Source organism: Dromaius novaehollandiae, chromosome 28, assembly GCF_036370855.1.
Source record: "Dromaius novaehollandiae isolate bDroNov1 chromosome 28, bDroNov1.hap1, whole genome shotgun sequence".
In the NCBI taxonomy this organism is placed as follows: Eukaryota; Metazoa; Chordata; class Aves; order Casuariiformes; family Dromaiidae; genus Dromaius; species Dromaius novaehollandiae.
In genome coordinates, this window is record NC_088125.1 from 4,762,546 (window position 1) to 4,779,050 (window position 16,505).

General features: G+C 71.6%; 2 protein-coding genes across 5 annotated transcripts in view; both read right to left on the reverse strand.

The window, feature by feature from the left end:
* Window positions 1-179: 179 nt before the first annotated feature.
* On the reverse strand, window positions 180-4,099 carry PRKAG1 (protein kinase AMP-activated non-catalytic subunit gamma 1). The gene is made up of 12 exons (XM_064498582.1): window positions 3,961-4,099; window positions 3,818-3,872; window positions 3,076-3,179; window positions 2,856-2,937; window positions 2,706-2,764; window positions 2,547-2,592; window positions 2,377-2,431; window positions 1,962-2,088; window positions 1,420-1,585; window positions 1,282-1,319; window positions 969-1,115; window positions 180-880 (listed from the first exon to the last, which is right to left on the reverse strand). Exons 1-12 carry the CDS (start codon window positions 3,964-3,966, stop codon window positions 776-778), a joined length of 990 nt encoding a protein of 329 aa, XP_064354652.1. The 5' UTR covers window positions 3,967-4,099; the 3' UTR covers window positions 180-775.
* A 928-nt stretch (window positions 4,100-5,027) lies between these two features.
* KMT2D (lysine methyltransferase 2D) overlaps window positions 5,028-16,505 on the reverse strand; it is a 30,379-nt gene continuing 18,901 nt past the window's right edge. For 3 of the 4 annotated variants that reach the window (XM_064498516.1, XM_064498513.1, XM_064498514.1), the window contains 19 exons: window positions 16,211-16,334; window positions 16,034-16,121; window positions 15,820-15,886; window positions 15,464-15,696; window positions 12,361-15,390; window positions 12,133-12,276; window positions 11,890-12,054; window positions 11,494-11,810; window positions 11,232-11,407; window positions 10,473-10,621; window positions 10,216-10,351; window positions 10,000-10,139; window positions 8,417-9,587; window positions 8,047-8,183; window positions 7,773-7,903; window positions 7,393-7,678; window positions 7,241-7,314; window positions 6,995-7,103; window positions 5,028-6,875 (listed from right to left, as the gene is read on the reverse strand). In XM_064498516.1, coding sequence (XP_064354586.1) covers window positions 6,783-6,875; window positions 6,995-7,103; window positions 7,241-7,314; window positions 7,393-7,678; window positions 7,773-7,903; window positions 8,047-8,183; window positions 8,417-9,587; window positions 10,000-10,139; window positions 10,216-10,351; window positions 10,473-10,621; window positions 11,232-11,407; window positions 11,494-11,810; window positions 11,890-12,054; window positions 12,133-12,276; window positions 12,361-15,390; window positions 15,464-15,696; window positions 15,820-15,886; window positions 16,034-16,121; window positions 16,211-16,334 — 6,770 coding nt within the window. In that variant the 3' untranslated portion in view covers window positions 5,028-6,782. The remainder of the gene's footprint in view (window positions 6,876-6,994; window positions 7,104-7,240; window positions 7,315-7,392; window positions 7,679-7,772; window positions 7,904-8,046; window positions 8,184-8,416; window positions 9,588-9,999; window positions 10,140-10,215; window positions 10,352-10,472; window positions 10,622-11,231; window positions 11,408-11,493; window positions 11,811-11,889; window positions 12,055-12,132; window positions 12,277-12,360; window positions 15,391-15,463; window positions 15,697-15,819; window positions 15,887-16,033; window positions 16,122-16,210; window positions 16,335-16,505) is intronic. The other variant, XM_064498515.1, reaches the window with a different exon arrangement.

Genomic DNA, 16,505 nt, shown 5'->3' on the forward strand with positions numbered 1-16,505 from the left:
CCCGTCCCGTCCCCAATCCCCGCCTTTTAGAAAAGCCACAGGCGGAACAAACAGGGATTTAGGGTCTGGGCCAGCTCAGCAGATTCCCTGTGTCCCCAGGGGGCCAGACCCCCGCTGAGGCAGCACCAGGACCCGGGACGGTGCCCCCCACCCCGGCGACGGGGGCAGCGAGGCCGGCGCGACGTGCCAGGTCTGTGTTTTATTCGCGGTTTCTCTCCACGCACAAGCAGTGAGGGGCGAAGACGCGGCCCCGGCGAGGGACGCTCCCCGCCGAAGCGGAGGGCGGCCCGGGGCGCGCGGCAGGGGGGGCAGCCCCGGGGTGGGGGGCAGCCCCGGGGTGGACGGAGCCAAGGGAGGGCGGTTAAAACCAAACTCGGTAAAACCCCACGTGGAGGGAGCCACGGGGAGGGCGACGAGGGTCAGCGGGGCCTGACACTGACAGGGCCCAGGACCGGCGTGGGGGGGCCGGGGGCGACCAAACGCGGCTCGGGGCTCTGTGGCACCCCGGGGGGGGTCGAGGGGGGCCCCAAGTGACCCGCCAGCCTGGCCAAGGCTCCCCGGCGCAGCCCCGGTGGGCTCTCCCGCCCGGGAAGGGCTGGAGGCGGAGGGCTCGGCCGCGGCGGGAGCTGCCCCACGGCTGGAGGTTATTGCTCGATGCTGCTGGTGAGTGGATCCCCCCGCCCGGCTGCCCCACCAGCCCTGGGGAGGGGGCGCGGCGGGGCAGGAGAGGAGGGCGGGGGCAACGGGGCAGGCCGGGTCCCCTCCCGCCACCGTCTCAGGGCTTGTGGCCCTCCGGGAGAACCAGGGCTTGCAGGATGTCCGAGAGAGAGATGATCCCCTTGACCACGTCGCTCTCGTCCACCACCACCAGCCGGTGCACCTGGGGGGGGGACACGGAGGGGATGAGGCCGGCGCGGGGCCCCCAGCCCCGCTCCCTGCGCGCCGGCCCGCCCCGGCGCACGCCTTACCTCGGCCTCCACCAGACGGTTGATGATGGTTTCCAGCGTCTCGTGCTTGTAGCATTTGAGGACGCCCTCGAAGTAGTGGGAGCGGTGCTGCAGCGCCCGCGTCACCGTCACGTCCAGGTTGTTGTAGGTCTTCTCGGCCGCCAGGTTCTGGGGCGGGGAGAGGCGCTGGGGAGGCAGCCGGGCCCGGGCATGGCCCACGCCTGCCCCAGCGTCACCCTGCGGCCACCCCCCCTCGCAGGACCCCGGCAGAAAGGGGATCCCCTTGGCTCAGGCTGCACCCCCTCTCCAGCTCCATCCCCCCCCCAGTACTCACAATGACATCAAACTTGGAGTAGATATCCACGACCCGCCCTGGGGGAGGAAAGGGCTGGTGAGAGGCGCCCACGGGGCCCCGCGCCCAGGCTGCTCCTCTCCCGGGGCTCCGCGCGCCCCACGCCGGGCCGGTCCTCACCCGAATCATCGACGACGGGCAGAGCAGACACGCGGTGCTGCACGAAGATCCCCAAAGCCACGTAGATCGGCGTGCTGGTCCGCACCACCGCGATGTTGCTATAGGTGCCGATCTGTAGCTCTTCCAAAGTTTTAGCCATAAACTGAGGCTTTGGGACCTCCGTTATCTGCAGGGGACGGGGAGGGGGACAGTGCTGACGCTGGCTCGGCCTGGCGCCCCCCAGGCCCCACGGCGCTGCTGGCTCCGGCTGCCCCCGGCCGACGCGGCTCGAGGGAGGCCGGGGAACCGGTCCTAGGAGTGAAAGCAAAGAGCGCTGGGTGCGGAGCGGGGCCCGGCGGGACCCCAGGGCAGAGGAGTCCTAGAGCCGGCGCGGGCAGGGGCGGTGGAGACGGGCGGCGCGGTCCTGCGGGCTCAGCCCCCCGGGGGGACGCACAAAGCGCCGACGGCCGTGCCCACCCCGGCACCCCGGGGACCCTCTACCTGGCGTCGCCCGGGCCTGGTTCGTCTCCTGCTACCGGCACACGGGGGGAGACGGGACTTACAAAGAGTTTGAGGAACTTGAGGATGCGTTTGTGGGTGAGGATGTAGAGCGTGTTGCCCGAATCCGGGTCGATTACTGGCAAGCGGTGGATCTTATGCCGGATCAGGGATGAGACGGCGTCAAAGAGGCTGTAGGACAGAAAGGAGGGGGTGGGGGGGAATCAGGGCTTGCCTGGGCCCCATCCTCACGCTCAGGCAGCGCTGGACAGGTCCGAGCCAGGGAGGACACAGGGAAGATGAAGCAGGATGGGGAGACGGCTGCGTCCTGGTGCGAGAGCAGCCCAGGCTGGGCAGGGAGAGGGCAGGGGCCCAGGGAAGCTCCCAGCCAGCAGCAGCCACAAAACCCTCCCTGCCAAGCAGCACAGGGGCACCGACACCGCCAGCCATGCCCCCTCCTGCCAGCAGCACCGCGGGTACCTGGCGTTGGGGGAGATGCAGACCAGCGGCTTGAAGGAGTCTTGTAAGTAGACCTCTGCGGGGAGAGGAGACAATGAGGACGCAGGCAGCATTGTGGGGACGCAGGGTGCGGAGCCGGGGGGCTCCACGCTGGTCTCGGGGGGCGGGAGGCCGGCAGTGGTTCTTCCTACCTCTCCACGTCTCTATTTTGTGCTCCTCCAGCTCATAGATCTGCACCTAGGCACGCACAGAAAAACAGGAGTCGGTCGCAGCCACATATGAGGCGGAGAGGCTGGAACAGAGCTGGGCAGCGAGGGCTAAGGGACCCCGGCCGCTGCCCATCCCCTCACCATTGGGGACTTGTAGTAGCGGTGCAGGATGTTGATGAAGTCGGTGATGGTCAGCATCCCTGAGGGGGAGGAGCGGGGTGAGCAGCGAGGCCCCAAGCGCGGCCCGCAGCCCGGCCGCCCTGCGCCGCCCCATGCCGCTCACTCGCTCACCCACAAAGCTTTGCTTCTTGCTGTCCCACAGCGGGGCGGCCCGCACGCCGTTGGTAACCAGCGCGAAGAAAGCCTTCTTCACCTGCAGCCGGGGACACAGAGGGACATCAGGGGAGGGACGAGGCGCCTGGTAGGGGAGCTGGGTCCTCGGGACTACCCCGGCAAAGCCTTTGGGGCGGGAGGACGACGGCCCTGGGACTGCCCCACGGACCCGGCCCACCTGCAATGAGGTGTCGAAGACGACCAACTTGGAGCTGGTGGGGATCAGGTCGTAGCAGCGGTGGGACTTCATGAAGCCGCTGTAGACGCCGCTGTGGGACTCCCCTGGGGGAGAGGCAGCGTGAGGGGCCACAGTGCCCCCCGCACACCTCACCAGCGAGGAGACGCCCCAAACCCTGAGAGCCCCCAACCCACAGGACGCCCCAAACCAGGCTCTGGGACATCCCAAACTCTAGGACACCCCCAAACCATGGGATACCTAGCCCAGAGCCCCTGGACACCCCAAACTCCTGGACAGCCCAAACCCAGGGGACACCCCAAACCTGGGATGTCCCCAACCTACTGGACACCCCAAACCTGCGGTCCTAGGACACCCCAAACCCCACGACACCCCAACCCATGGGACACCCCCTCTGAGACCCAGAAACATCTTGATCCATGGGGCACCCCCCAAGCTCTAGGACACCCCAACCCACCGGACACCCCAACCCAGGTCCCTAAGACACCCCAAGCCCCGGGACACCCCAACCCATGGGACACCCCAAGCCACAGCTTACTCACCCCAGGGCCCCGGGACACCCCAACCGTGGGACACCCCAAACCTGGGACGTGGGACAGCCCAACTCACTGGTTATCCCGAGCCGCGGTCCCGGGACCCCCCAAACCCGAGGGCGCTGGGACACCCCGCTCCCGGCCACCCAGGCCCGAGGCCCCCCCAGGCCGCGGGACACTCCGGGCCTCACCTTCCGGCCCCGCCGGGCCCTGCTCCGCCGGGCTCTCCGCGGCCGGACCGGGACCCTGCGGACAGACACCGGGCAGGTCGGGCCGGGCCCGAGCCGCGGGCCCGGTACCGGCCCCCTCCCCCGCCCGGTGCCCCGGCCCCCACCTCCATGGCCCCCGGCCCGCCCCGCCGCCGCCGCCGCCGCCCCGCTTCCGCCCGGCGCGAGCCCGCCGACTTCCGCCAGCACCGGCCACGTGCCCGGAAGCGCGAGGCCCGCGTGACCCCCCGACCGCGCGGCGACCTTTCACCTCCGGCCGGGTCACCGCGGCGCGGGGGGGCCCTGAGCGGGCAGAGGAGGGGAAACAGGGGCCGGGGGGTCTCGGGGGGCACCCGGGGTGGTCCCGGGAGGTCCGGGGGGGGCCACGGGGTCCTGGAGAAGGCACAGAGGGGCACCCAGGGGTGCTATGGGGCCCGGGGGGGTCCTGGGGGCTTCTAGGGAGGCCGCAGGGGGGTCACGAGGAGTCCCAGGGTCCGGACGGGCCCTGGGGGGCTTCCAGGGGGCCACAGGGGGGGCGTGGAGGCTCTCAGGTCACCCAGGGGTGCCCGGGGGGGGGCATGGGATCCTGGGGGGCCCCAGGGTGCTGCAGGAGGTATAGGGGGGCACCTAGGGGTGTCCTGGGGGGGCCATGGGGGCCTGAAGGGCTCCTAGGGGGCCACAGGGTCCTGGAGGAGGCATGGGGGGGCACCTAGGGGTGTCCTGGGGGGGCTGTGGGATCTGGGGAGGATCCCAGGGGGGTCTGGGGGGGTCCTGGAGGAGACATAGGGGGGCACCTAGGGGTGTCCTGGAGCCCAAGGGGGGCATGGGGAGCACCGAGGCCATGGGGTCCTCGGGGGATCCTGGGGGTGGGGGGACAACACAGGGAGCCCCAGCCTGGGGGGGGCACATAAGGGTCCCCCAGGAGACATGGGGGGGAGGATGCTCAGGGGTCCCCAGCAGGACTCAAGTCCCTGCCCCCAGCCCCAAGGGCTGGTACCTGCCCGAAGGCTGCGTCACCCCAACCGCGGGGGGCTCGGGTGGCCCTGGGGGACACGAGAGCCCTTTAATAAAGCTAAACCAAAGAAAAACCCCCAAAACTCGGATCCTGAGCCGTTACTGGGGACGGTCAGAGGGAGAACGTCTGGGAGCCGGGCGCCGCAGGCGGGAGAGACAGGAGCGACCAGAGAGGCAGGCGGGCTTCTCACGCGCTTTATTTTAAAATAACATCCAGTGGTTTCGGTATTGGTAAAAACGGGTTTTCTACACGCCCCCGGGCTATTTACAGCTCTGAAAGTTAAAGTTTTTCGTATATTTTTTTTTAAAACTTTCTCATCCCCCACCCCCAAATTTTTAACATTTTTACCTTAAACCTTTTTGCAGCTTTGACGAGTTTGCGGAAGCAGCTTTAAAGAACGCCCCGGCCCTGACCGGCCCTGGGGTGCCCGGACCCGCCGACGCCGGGCACAGCCCCCGGCCCCACCTCGACACTCGCCTCAGCTCCTCCCGCCAGCCCCGGCGGTGACGGGAAACGGGCGGGAGGGTCCCCCGCGCCGTGCGTTTGTGCGTTAAAGAGATCCCGGCTCCCCCCCGCCGAGCCGCGCGGCCCCCCCGCCCCGTCGGCGTCCCGGCGAGGCCGCCGCGGCCAGGACGGGGGGACCCGGCGCGTAATGCCCACTCGCTGCTTCGCTCTCCGAGGCCGCCCCTGCCTGGCAGGAGGCTCCCAGCCACCCCTCGGAGATTGGGTTTTAAAAATGCCACGGCCCCCCCCCTTGCCCCCGCACCCCAAATCTCAGCCCAGCAGAGCACAAAGAGCCCCCCTCCCCCCCCAGTCTAGTATATACAATATAAGGTATAAATAGATAAATAACCTTCCCCCCCACCCGGTGCCGACGTCGGGCACGCGCAGCCTCCGGCAGCCCGGAGCAGCGGGTGCTGGGGACGAGCGGGGCAGCCCTTGCGTGGCCGTGCCTGCCCCCCGGCTCAGGGTCTGGGGCGGGGGAGCGGGTCCCACGCGCCCCCCAGCCCGGCCCCCCCAAACCTTGGCACGTCGCGTGGCCGGGGCCTCCCTGGGCTGAGCCGCTGCCCGGGGCGGGGGACGAGGGCAAGGGGTTCCCCCGCGTCCCCCTCCCCGGGGACCCCCGCCAGGGGCTTTCTGCAGCCACGTCCACGGGAGGGGACAGGGGACGAGAGACGCCGCGTCCCCCGCGGCAGCCCAGAGGGAAAGGGCCCCTGGGGACGGCTCCCGCGAGAGGCTCTGCGTGGCCCAGGGCCGGGCGGGTGCGGGGCTCACATTTAAAAACAACAACAACAACAAAAAAAAAATCTAACACTTAAAATGAGGTAGGTTTGGGTGCAGAAGCTCCTTGTGTCTGTCGGGGGCCCTTGCCGCACGCGCCTCCTCCCAGCTCCGCTCCGCAGGCCGCGCCGCCTCCACGCGCTCCCGGGGCTCTCGTCGACACGCACAAACAAAAAGAGATCAAAGGAACCGAGCGAGCTCTGGCCGCCGTGCGGGCACGGACGGGGCAGAGCCCGGATTGTCGAGCTCAAGGAGTCTGTGTTACCTTGGTAATTAGCGAGCAAATATTATTAGTTTTCGTTTCTAAAAATCCAGGCCGGCTCCGAACTCGCCCCCGGCTCTGGCACCGGCTCCGCTGGGGCCGCTCTGCCGCCCCGGGGCTCCCCCGCCAGGGAGGCGGGTGGGGGGGTCGCGCGGGGCCCCCCCTCTCCTCGCAGGACGAAGCAAAGAAAACCCTGAGTTGCCAGTTCGTCCGTCCCGCTCGGGCAGGGCCGAGCGGCTTCGCGGCGGCCGCCCTCCCCGCCGGAGCCTCCGCGCCCCGGCCGCAGCCCTGCCCTGGCGCCTGCCGCGGCCCGGGAGGGCCCCGGGGAGCCGGTGTCTCTCGGCGAGGTCTCCGAGGCGGGCGCTGCTGCCCCCCCCAGCCCCTTTTCCCAGCTAGTTCATCCACTTTCGGCAGTTCCAGGCTCCGCAGTGGCAGGGGATCTTGTGCTGATCGTCCTCGAAGTCGAACTGGTAGTCGTAGGTGAGCTGGGGGGGAGCGGGGAGTCACGCACGGCCCGGCGCCCACCCCGCCACCCCCCGTGCCCCCCCGAGCCTCCCCCGGAGCCGGCAGCCGCCCCCCGCGCCGCCCCGCGCCCCGGCCTGACCTCTTCCCCCTTGGGGATGCGCCGGCTGGAGATGATGATGATCTTGTCCTCCTTGTCGAAGGTCACGACTTCGGCCACGCAGTTCGGGGCGCACGAGTGGTTGATGTACCTGGGCGGGACGGAGCGTCAGGACGCCTGGGTCCCGGCCCCGGCTCGGCGGGACGGACGGAGCGAAACGCAGGCGAACGGTCACCGCTTTCGCCCCGCTCCCTCCCGGGTGCCCCCGCGGCCCGGCCCCGCTCTCACCTGGCCGGGCCCCCCGTCAGCGTGGCGTCAATGACGTGCTCGTTGTTGATGCGGAACATGTAGATCCCGCGGTTCTGGGGAGCGAGAGAGCGTCACCGGCCGCCCCGAGCCCCCCGCGCGCCCCCCGCCCTCCCCGAACCCCCGCGCCCCACCTGCTCCTCGTAGATCTTCTCCCGCCGGTTGGCCACCTCGTTGCGGATGATGGTGCCGATGTACTCGATGACCATGGTGTGCTTCTCGATGTCCTTGGCCGCGTAGAGCCCCAGGCCCTGGATGCGGGACCGCGCCAGGTACACGTTGTTCTTCCACTCCGTCTTCAGGCGCCGGTACTGGGAGGACTTGGAGTGCACAAACTGCTTGCTGTAGGGCGTGTTGGTCTCGCCCGTGAAGGTGCTCTGGTAGGCCTTGGACATGCTTGTGCTGTTCAGGGTGTGGGGCCTGCCGGGGGGGCCGGGAGGGCGTCAGCGCCGCGGCAGGGCAGAGCGCGGCCCGCCTGCCCCCCGAGGCCGGCCCGGCCCGGCCCCCGGCTCACCGCTTGTAGTGGGTGAGGATCTTGGGCTCGGAGCGGGCGCAGCCGGTGGGGTTGATCATCAGCGGCAGCTCCATGAGCGGGTGGCGCCCGTAGCGGAACAGGTAGTTCTGGCAGCTCTCGACGCCGGGCAGCTGCCGCGGGAGGAGCGGAGGGGCCGCGGGTCAAGCAGCAGCACCGCGGGCCACCCCGGCCCCACGGCCGCCAGCCCTTTCCGAACGGGGCTGGCCCACGGCGTGGGTCCCCCCCGCGCCCCAGGCCGGGCCCCGGCACCTACCGACTCGGCGATGCGCAGCACCGCGTGCACCGTGAGGCCGAAGAGCTCCTCGCCCTTCAGGTACTCGGGGAAGAGCCGCAGCATGTCGGCTTCCTTCCTCATCATCGCCACCGGCTCGATGATCCGGTTCCAGACGGCTGCAAAGGGAAGACAGGGTTTAATGCAGGGAGCTGCTGCAGCCGGTCCGTCACCTCCCCAGCGGGGACCCCGTGCCGCAGCTGGAGCCACCCCAGGAGCTCAGATCAGCCCTTCTCCCCTTTCTGCCGGACGCCCGGTGCCGGCTCAGCCTGGCACCGGACAGCAGCAACTTAAGGGGTGGAGGAAAGCAGAGGTTTGGCATCCGCAGAGCCCATCGCGCCTTAGGCCTTACCCTGCGGCGAAGAGTCGGAGAAGACCAGGTCTTCCAGGCCCTGCTCGATGACCTGCACAACGAACTCGGGGCGCCCGTTGTTCTCGCAGATGGTGCAGCGGTAGCAGCAGCGGCGGTTGTTGGTCCGCAGGCTCCAGTAGATGCGCGTGGCCTCGTAGCCCACGGGGTAGAGGGCCGTGACGCTGTGGAAGTCGGCCATCTGGTGCGGCAGGAGCTGCCCGATGGCGTGGAAGACCAGCCCGCCCACGCGGAACATGTGGAGCCGCTCGCCCCGCTGGATGATGCTGGCGATCTGCTTCACCTCGTCCCGCTCGATGTAGACGCGCCGGAAGACCGTGAAGCTGCTCAGCTCCTGCTCGCAGGGGCCCTTCAGCTTGTGCAAGGGGCACAGCATGGTCTTGTCCTTGAAGAACATGCACTTGGCGCGGATGGCGCAGGCGAAGTGGTAGACGCTGGGGCAGCGGATGCGGTTGCAGCTGTTGGTGGCGCCGGTTTTCTGGCACAGGGAGCACTTGGTGAGCAGCCCGCGGTGCAGGGCCACCTCCACGTTGATGAGGGCTCCCCCCTGCGTCTCGTACACCTCCGTGGACCACAGGGCACAGTTCAGGTGGACCCAGAGGTCGAGGTCGAGGTTGAGCAGGCGGGCCGGCCCGTCCGTGGCCCCGTCGCCCTCCTCGTGGCAGAAGCAGCACTTGCGCAGGTCCCGCGGCACCTTCTCGGGGCGCAGGGTGGTGCCCAGCTTGTCGATGAACTCCGCGATCTCCTTGTCGCCGTCCCGCTTGGCCCCCCCCTTCTGGATGGTGACGAGGAAGCGGAGCCGTTTCCACCGCACCCCCTTCCACTTCTTCAGCCGGGGCCGCGCTTCGTCCCCGTCCTCCGGCGGCCGCGAGCGCGGCTTGAAGCGGGGCGGCGAGTGGGCGGCCGCGGCGCCGTCCTCCCGGGGGGCTGGCGAGGGGGCGGGCGGGAGCGGGGACGGCGGAGCCGGGGCTGCCTCCGGGGCTGCCTCGGGGTCGGGGACCCGGGCGGCCTCCGCGGGGCTGGACGGGGAGGGGACGGAGGGGGACAGCGGGGGCGAGGGCTCCTGGGGCATGACGGAGAGCTGCCGCACGTCCAGGTTGGAGACGTTGTTGACGTAGCAGTGGTGCAGGGCCTTCTCGGGCGCGGGGCTCTCCTGCGGCGCAGAGGGTGCGGGTCAGGGCGCCCGAGGGATAGGGACACCCACGCATCACGGGGGGGGTCCCAAGTCCTGCAGGGACCCCTCAAGGACCTCCCTGCCCCCTTCCACACATCACAGGGTGACTCAACCCCGTGAGGACCCCCCGCACCTCTCCATGGGGCCATGGGGGACTTGGCCCCACAGGAACCTCCCTGCACCACCCTGCAATTAGGGGGGCACCTTGGTCCTACTGGGGCCCCTGTGCACCCCCAGACAGGCACAGCCCCACAGGGCCCCACGGGGACTCCCCTCACCCTCCAACAGCTGCAGCCCTGCAGGAACCCCCTGCACCCCGAGACAGCCGTGACCTCGCAGGACACCCCACGCCCCCGGTCCCAGCCCCGCGGGGACCCCTGCGCCCGCCGACCTGTCTGAGCAGCGTCAGCAGGTCCAGCTCGCCCTTGAGGCTGTAGCCCGGCAGCACCGCGTCGAACTGCTTCAGCCACTCGGAGCTGCTGTCCGGCACCTTCCCGGCCAGCGCCGCCTTGTCCTTGCTACCGAGCATCCCTGCGGGAGAGACGGGCCGTTACGCGGATGCGGGGCGCCCGCGGGGCCGAGCAGGGAGAGTTGGGCAGGCGCTCACCAGCCACGTCCGTCTCCACCTTCTTGGCCTCGACCACGGCCCCTCGCATGGGGCTGTCCGGGAACAGCACCTCGTAGGAGCTGGGGATCTTCACGCTCAGCAGCTCGGCCATGGCCACCATCACCCCGTTGAGGTTCTGGGTGAGGGGAGGCAGGACTCCGTCAGGGACGGGGACGGAGACGGGGACCCCGGCATCGCGGCTGCGGCCGCGCGGGGACCCCAGCGCCAGGTCCTGCCTCGCGCCGTCCCCGGCTCACCTTAGCGGCCGCCGCAGACACCGTCAGCATGACGGAGACCTCGCTGCTCTTGGCCTTCTCCCACGGGGCGCCCGGGCCTGCCGCCCCCACCTTCCCGGGGGGCGCCCCGAAGGGCTCCGCGGCCTCGTAGGGCTTCGTGTCGGGGAACACTGGACAGGGAGAAAGGGGTCAGAAACGCATGGTACCAGCCCTGCCGACGGCCACCCCGGACCCCTGCGGGGTCTGGCATGGAAACACCGCTGGGAATTCACTGCTTTGCAACGCCAGAGCGTTCCGGAACAGCAAGAGAGACCAGGACGCGGTGGCGGGGATGGAGAGGTGCCGGCACCGACGGGAGACCCTGAGGAACGGCGGGGGGAGCCCCGGGAACAGCCCAGCCCCGACACACGGGGACACGTGCAGGGCTCGGCCGTCCAGCCCATGCGTCCCACGGGCCTTTACGCTCAGTCTGTGCACCCCATGGATCCTCCTCTGCCCAGGCTTGTCCCCACCCAGTCCACGTGTCCCATGGACACCTACGTGGTCCGTACACCCCTCCCTGCCCGATCTCTAGCACCTGTGGTTCCCCCTGCCTGGCCAACGTGCACCACGGACCCTCCTGCCCGGCCTTGCCCCTGCATGGCCCATGCACCCCACGGACCCCCTCCCGCCTGGCCCACGGGCCCCACGGACCCCCTCCCGCCTGGCCCACGGGCCCCACAGACCCCCTCCCGCCTGGCCCACAGGCCCCGCGGACCCCCCTCGCCCGGTGCGGCCCACCTGGGATGCTGGCCCGGGGGATGATGGGGATGATGGGCGACAGCACGCGCTCCTCCAGCTCGGGCTTGGCCTCGCTGAGCAGGGGGAAGCGGAGCAGCTCCTCGCCCAGCACGCTCTCGGGCGACGAGGCGGGCACGATGCTGTCGGGGGAGTCGCTCTCGTCGTCGCTCTCCATCCTGCGGGCAGGGAAGGCGGAGGGGAGGCGTCGCGGCCCGTCCGCGCTGGCCCAGGGGCCGGGAGGGCGCCGCGGCCGGGGGCTCACCTGACGTCCTCGGTCTGGTTGTGCGGAGGGGTGGGCAGAGCGGCCAGCAGGTCCAGGCTCTTCACCTCCACGGCCGCAGCGTCTGCGCGGGGGGCGGCCGGGTGTGATGGGGGGCCGGGCAGCACCATGGGTGCCCGCCCCGCCGCCGCCCCGCGCTCACCTTTGTGGCCGTGGGGCTCGCGGGCCGGGTCGGCGTCCTTGGGCTGCTCGGCCAGCTCCTCGGGGGCCGTGACGCCGTTCACCATCTTCTGCTGCACGGAGGGCGGCGGCGTGGGGGGCAGCGAGGAGGGCGGCGTGGGCGGGTTGCTGAGGTTGTTCTGCGGAGGGACGCGGCGGGGTGAGCGCGGGCGGCCGGGGGGGGGGGGGGGGGACACGCGGGCGCAGCCCCCGCCTCACCTTGGTGAGCAGCTGGGAGTAGTAGTCGGGCACGCTGTCGAGCACGGCGCTGCCGAAGGCGCCCCGCAGCTGGCTCTTGCCGTTGATGGGGCTGCTGCCGAAGGGCGCGAAGAGGCTGAAGTTGGCCGTGATGGTCGGCTCCGTGAGGGGCAGCAGGGACAGCTCCTGGGGACAGAGCGGTGAGCGGGGCAGGGGGACGCCGGCCGCCCCGCGCCGCCCGGCCCGGCCGTGCCCCGGACCCACCTGCTTCAGCTGCCGCATCAGGGCCTCGCTGGACTTGAGCCCGTCGTCCTTGCGCAGCTTCTTGCGGGAGGCCGGGACCCGCTCGCTGCCCTTCTGCACCCGCTTGGGCTTGGCGGCCGCCGGCTTCTTGGCGATGGAGGGGTCCTGGGGGGACGGAGAGCGGAGGGGCAGCGATGCCGGGGGCAGCCCTGGGGCCGCCCCCGCCGCCCGCCGCAGTGCCCCGCTCACCTCCCGGCCCGGCGGCGCGGGCTGCGGCGCGGCGGCCCGGCTCTCCGCGTGCCCGTTGAGCTCGCCGGGGCACTGCGCCGAGAGCTGCACGTTCTTGGCCCGCAGGAGCTTCTGCAGCAGCAGGTGCCCGGCCTCGGAGCGGGCGCCCGGCCCCAGCGGGCTGCCGGCCTGGGCGCCCGCCGGGTCCCCGTTGGCCTCCCGCTTCAGCGGCTCCTCGGCGTCCAGCTCGCACTGCGCCGCCTCCTCCTTGGGCTCCTGCTTGATGGACACCTGGGGGGGCTCGCCGGCCGCCGGGGCCCCCTCCGCCGCCTGCCCGTTGACGGGGGTCTCAGCGCCGGGTGCCGCCGGCTCAGAGTCCCAGGAGCTCTGCGCCAGCCCCTGCTCCGGTTGCGCCGCGGGGCTGGGGGCCGAGACCCCCGGGGTCGTCGTCTTTGGCTCTTGGGGGCTCTGCTCGGGGCTGGGCAGGGGCTGGGGGGCACCGCCCGGGGCGGCTGCGCCCAGGGGCGAGGGGCCGCCGGGGGCCGGCGGCGTGGGGAGCCGTGCCAGGCCGGGCTGGGGGCCGCGGCCGGCCAGCGCCGCCTGCACCAGCTCGGCCAGGGGCTGCTGCGGGGGCCCCCCGGGCGCCTGCCCCGGCAGCGCCCGCCCGCCGGGGCCCTGCTCCGCGGCGAAGCCGGCCTGCGCCTCCGCCGGGGCGGCCGGCCGCACCGGGAAGAGCGGCCGCGGGGGCTGGCGCGCCGCGGGGCCCCCCTGCTCCGGCGCCTGCCCGGGGAAGGGGCCGGGCTGCCGCAGCGCCTGGCTCTGCTGCAGCAGGCTCTGCTGGTGCCGCTGCACCAGGAGGGCCTGGAGCTGCTGCTGCTGCTGGGGCGTGAGGTGCCGCAGCTGCGGGTTTTTGGCCAGGACGCCCTGAAGCTGCGCCCGGATCTGGCCCATCACCGGCGCCGGCACCTGGCCCAGGAGGCCCTGGGGGAGCGCGGCGCCGGGCTGCGGCGCCGGCCCCGCTTTGTGCTGCCCGGGGCTCTGGAGGCGCGGGGGCTGCAGCTGGCCACCGGCACCCGGCGGCCCCTTGCCCGGCTGCTCGGGCCCGGGGGGCTGCCCCGGGGGCCGCGGCGCCGGCTGCAGTGCCATGCCCTGCGCCTGGCCGGGGCCGCAGCCCGGCTCGGCGGCGGGGCCGGCGGCAGCGTCCCCGTGCTGCTGGGGCAGCTCCGGCCTCGCCGCGGGGCTCGGCAGCGGCTGGTGGAGCAGGGCGGCCGGCTGCGGCCGCAGCGCCTGCTGCGAGCCCGCGACGCCGGGCTGCGGGGAGGCCAAGAGGAGCTGCTGGCTCTGCCCCAGCTCGGCCTGGTGCTTCGGAGCCGGCGGGAGGCCCAGCTGGGCCGGGGGCTCGGGGCCGCCCAGGCCCGGGGCGTTGAGGGCGCCCTGCTGCTCTTGGGGGCCCCCATGCAGCTGCCCCCCGCTCTCGGTGCCCTCGGCGGGCAGGGCGCTGCCCTCCGCCCCTCCCGGCTGGTCCTTGGCGGCCAGGACCGCCGGGGCCGGCTGCATTCCCTGACTCAGGTGCAGCACGGAGGGGGCCTGGCCCAGAGCCCCGTGCTGCGGAAAGTGCTGGATCGGGGGCTGCCCCTGGCCCAGCCCCAGGAGGCCGGGCTGGGCGGCCGCGTGCTGTGCTACGGCGCTGGGCTGCTGCGGGGCCAGCAGCGCCCGCGACTGCCCCAGCTGCTGGGACAGCACCAGCCGGTGGCCCATCATCCCCGGAGTCTGCGGCACCAGCTGGGACGAGCCCAGCACCCGCTGCTGGTGGGGGGCCAGGAGCACCTGCCGCTGGGGCGCCGGGTGGCCCAGCACGCCCTGGTGCTGCAGCGCTTGCGCGTGGCCCAGCAAGCCCGGCTGCTGCTGCTGCTGCTGCGGCGAGAGCTGCTGCACCAGGATGCCCTGCTGGCTGCCCATGAGCCCCGGCTGCTTCGGCCCCATGGGCTGCCCCACGGTGCCCTGCTGCGGGGCGGCCGCCGGCGGCTGCTGCTGCTGCTGCTGCCCCAGCAAGCTGGCTTGGCCCACGAGGCCGGGCTGCTGCATCGGTGCTTGTCCCATGGCGCCCGGCTGCTGCATCGAGGCTTGCGCCATGACGCCTTGCTGCGGCATCGACGTCTGTCCCATGACGCCCGGCTGCTGCATCGACGTCTGTGCCATGATGCCCTGCGGCTGCATCGACGCCTGCGCCATAACGCCCGGCTGCTGCATCGACGGCTGCGCCATGATGCCCTGCGGCTGCATCGACGCCTGTCCCATGACACCTGGTTGCTGCATTGACGCCTGTCCCATGACACCAGATTGCTGCATCGACGTCTGTCCCACAACACCTGGTTGCTGCATCGACGCCGGTCCCATGACACCAGGCTGCTGCATCGACGCCTGTCCCATGATGCTTGGTTGCTGCATTGACGCCTGTCCCATGACGCCCTGCGGCTGCATCGACGCCTGTGCCATGACGCCTGGCTGCTGCATTGATGCCTGTGCCATGACACCCGATTGCTGCATCGACGCCTGTCCCATGACACCCGGCTGCTGCTGCTGCAGGGACACCTGCCCCAGCATGTTCTGCTGCTGCTGCAACTTCTGGGCCAACTGCATCCTTTGGAGCTGCCTCTCCTGCATCAGGCGGCTGTCGGCGGCCAGCCCGCGGAGCGCGGGGCTCCCGGGGAAGAAGGCGTTGGAGGTGCCGGGCACCGGGGCGCTGCCCACGGCCTGCTGGCCCATGAAGGAGAGGCCCTGCTGCACGGCCATGGACACGCCGCCCTGGGGCAGGCGCAGGCCGCCGGGCTGCCCCGGCTGCTGGCCCAGGCCCCCCACGGCCCCCGCGGGCTGCGGGAGCGGCTGCTGCACGCCGTGCGCCGAGAGCAGCTGCCCGGGGAGCTTGGACATGAGGCGGGGGCTCTGCGAGGGGCTCAGGGCCATGACGGCCGAGGCCTGGTGCTGGTGCTGCTGCTGCTTGTTGCGGTACTCGGCCATGAGGTTGGTGTGCTCCTTCTGCTGCTTCCGCACCTGCCGGACACGGCGGGCGTCAGCCCCCGCGAGGGAGGGGGCCGCCCCCCCGGGCACGCGCCCGCAGCCCTACCTGGTCCAGCTGCTTCTGGATTTTGCTCTGCTGCTCCGTCACCAGCTTCAGCTTCTCCGCGTCGGCCTCGGGGAACTCGCGCCCGGCCTTCTTGGCGGTGCGCTGCTTGGCGCAGAGCGCCTTGCGCGACTTGCGGTGCGCCCCGATCTGCTCCTCCAGCACCTTCAGCTGCATCTGCAGCAGCTGCTGGGTGTGGAAGAGCCACTCCTCGTACTGCCGCTGGTCGGCCTCGTCTGCGGGACGGCGGAGAGGGCTCGGCTCAGCGGGGGCCTCTCTGCGCAGCCCGGCCGCAGCGGGGCTCTGCGGACAGGATGGGGCCCGGCCCGTGCCGCCCCCCCCGCCGTCGCGGTACTCACTGATGACGCCCTGCGCGAAGGTGGGTGGGTTGGGACGAGCCTGAGCCGGGTCGGTGCCGCTCCGTTCCTGGCGTGGAGGGGAACACCGGTGACGCGTGACACATCGTGCTTGTCCCCCGCGCTCTCCTGGCCCCTTCCCACCGGCCAGAGCAGCTCCTGCCTCCAGGCCGCTCCGCGGGGCCCCCGTCTCCTCCGCGCCCCACGCCGTGCTCACCTGCCCGCCTCCTGCCAGCATGTGGTTCTGCATCTCGGAAACGGTCGGGGCTCCCGAGAGCCGCTGGGCCAGCAGGGAAACCTGTTGCCTTTGGGGTCGACGCGGAGACAAGGAATGAGCGGGGGCCGCGGCGCCCTGCCCGCCCCAGGCCGTGCCGCTGCCTGCGGAGCCCCTTACCTGTTCATACCCGGGGCCACGCCAATGCTGCCCTGAGCCATCACCTTCTTGATGCCCTTCAGCGCCACCATCTTCGCCTTGGCAATGGGGTCCATGATGTCCTCCGCGGCGAACTTGTCCAGATCTACCAGGAGAGAGTCGCCCCGGGGTTAATCCCCGTCTGCGCTGGGGACGCCGCAGCACGGCAGGGCGTCCGGCCACCCGGGCCGAGCTCCAGCCCCGCAGCCCCGACCCGAGCGCGGCCGCAACGGCCCCACGCCCCAGCACGGCCCCCGAGACAACTGCCCCGGCCCCT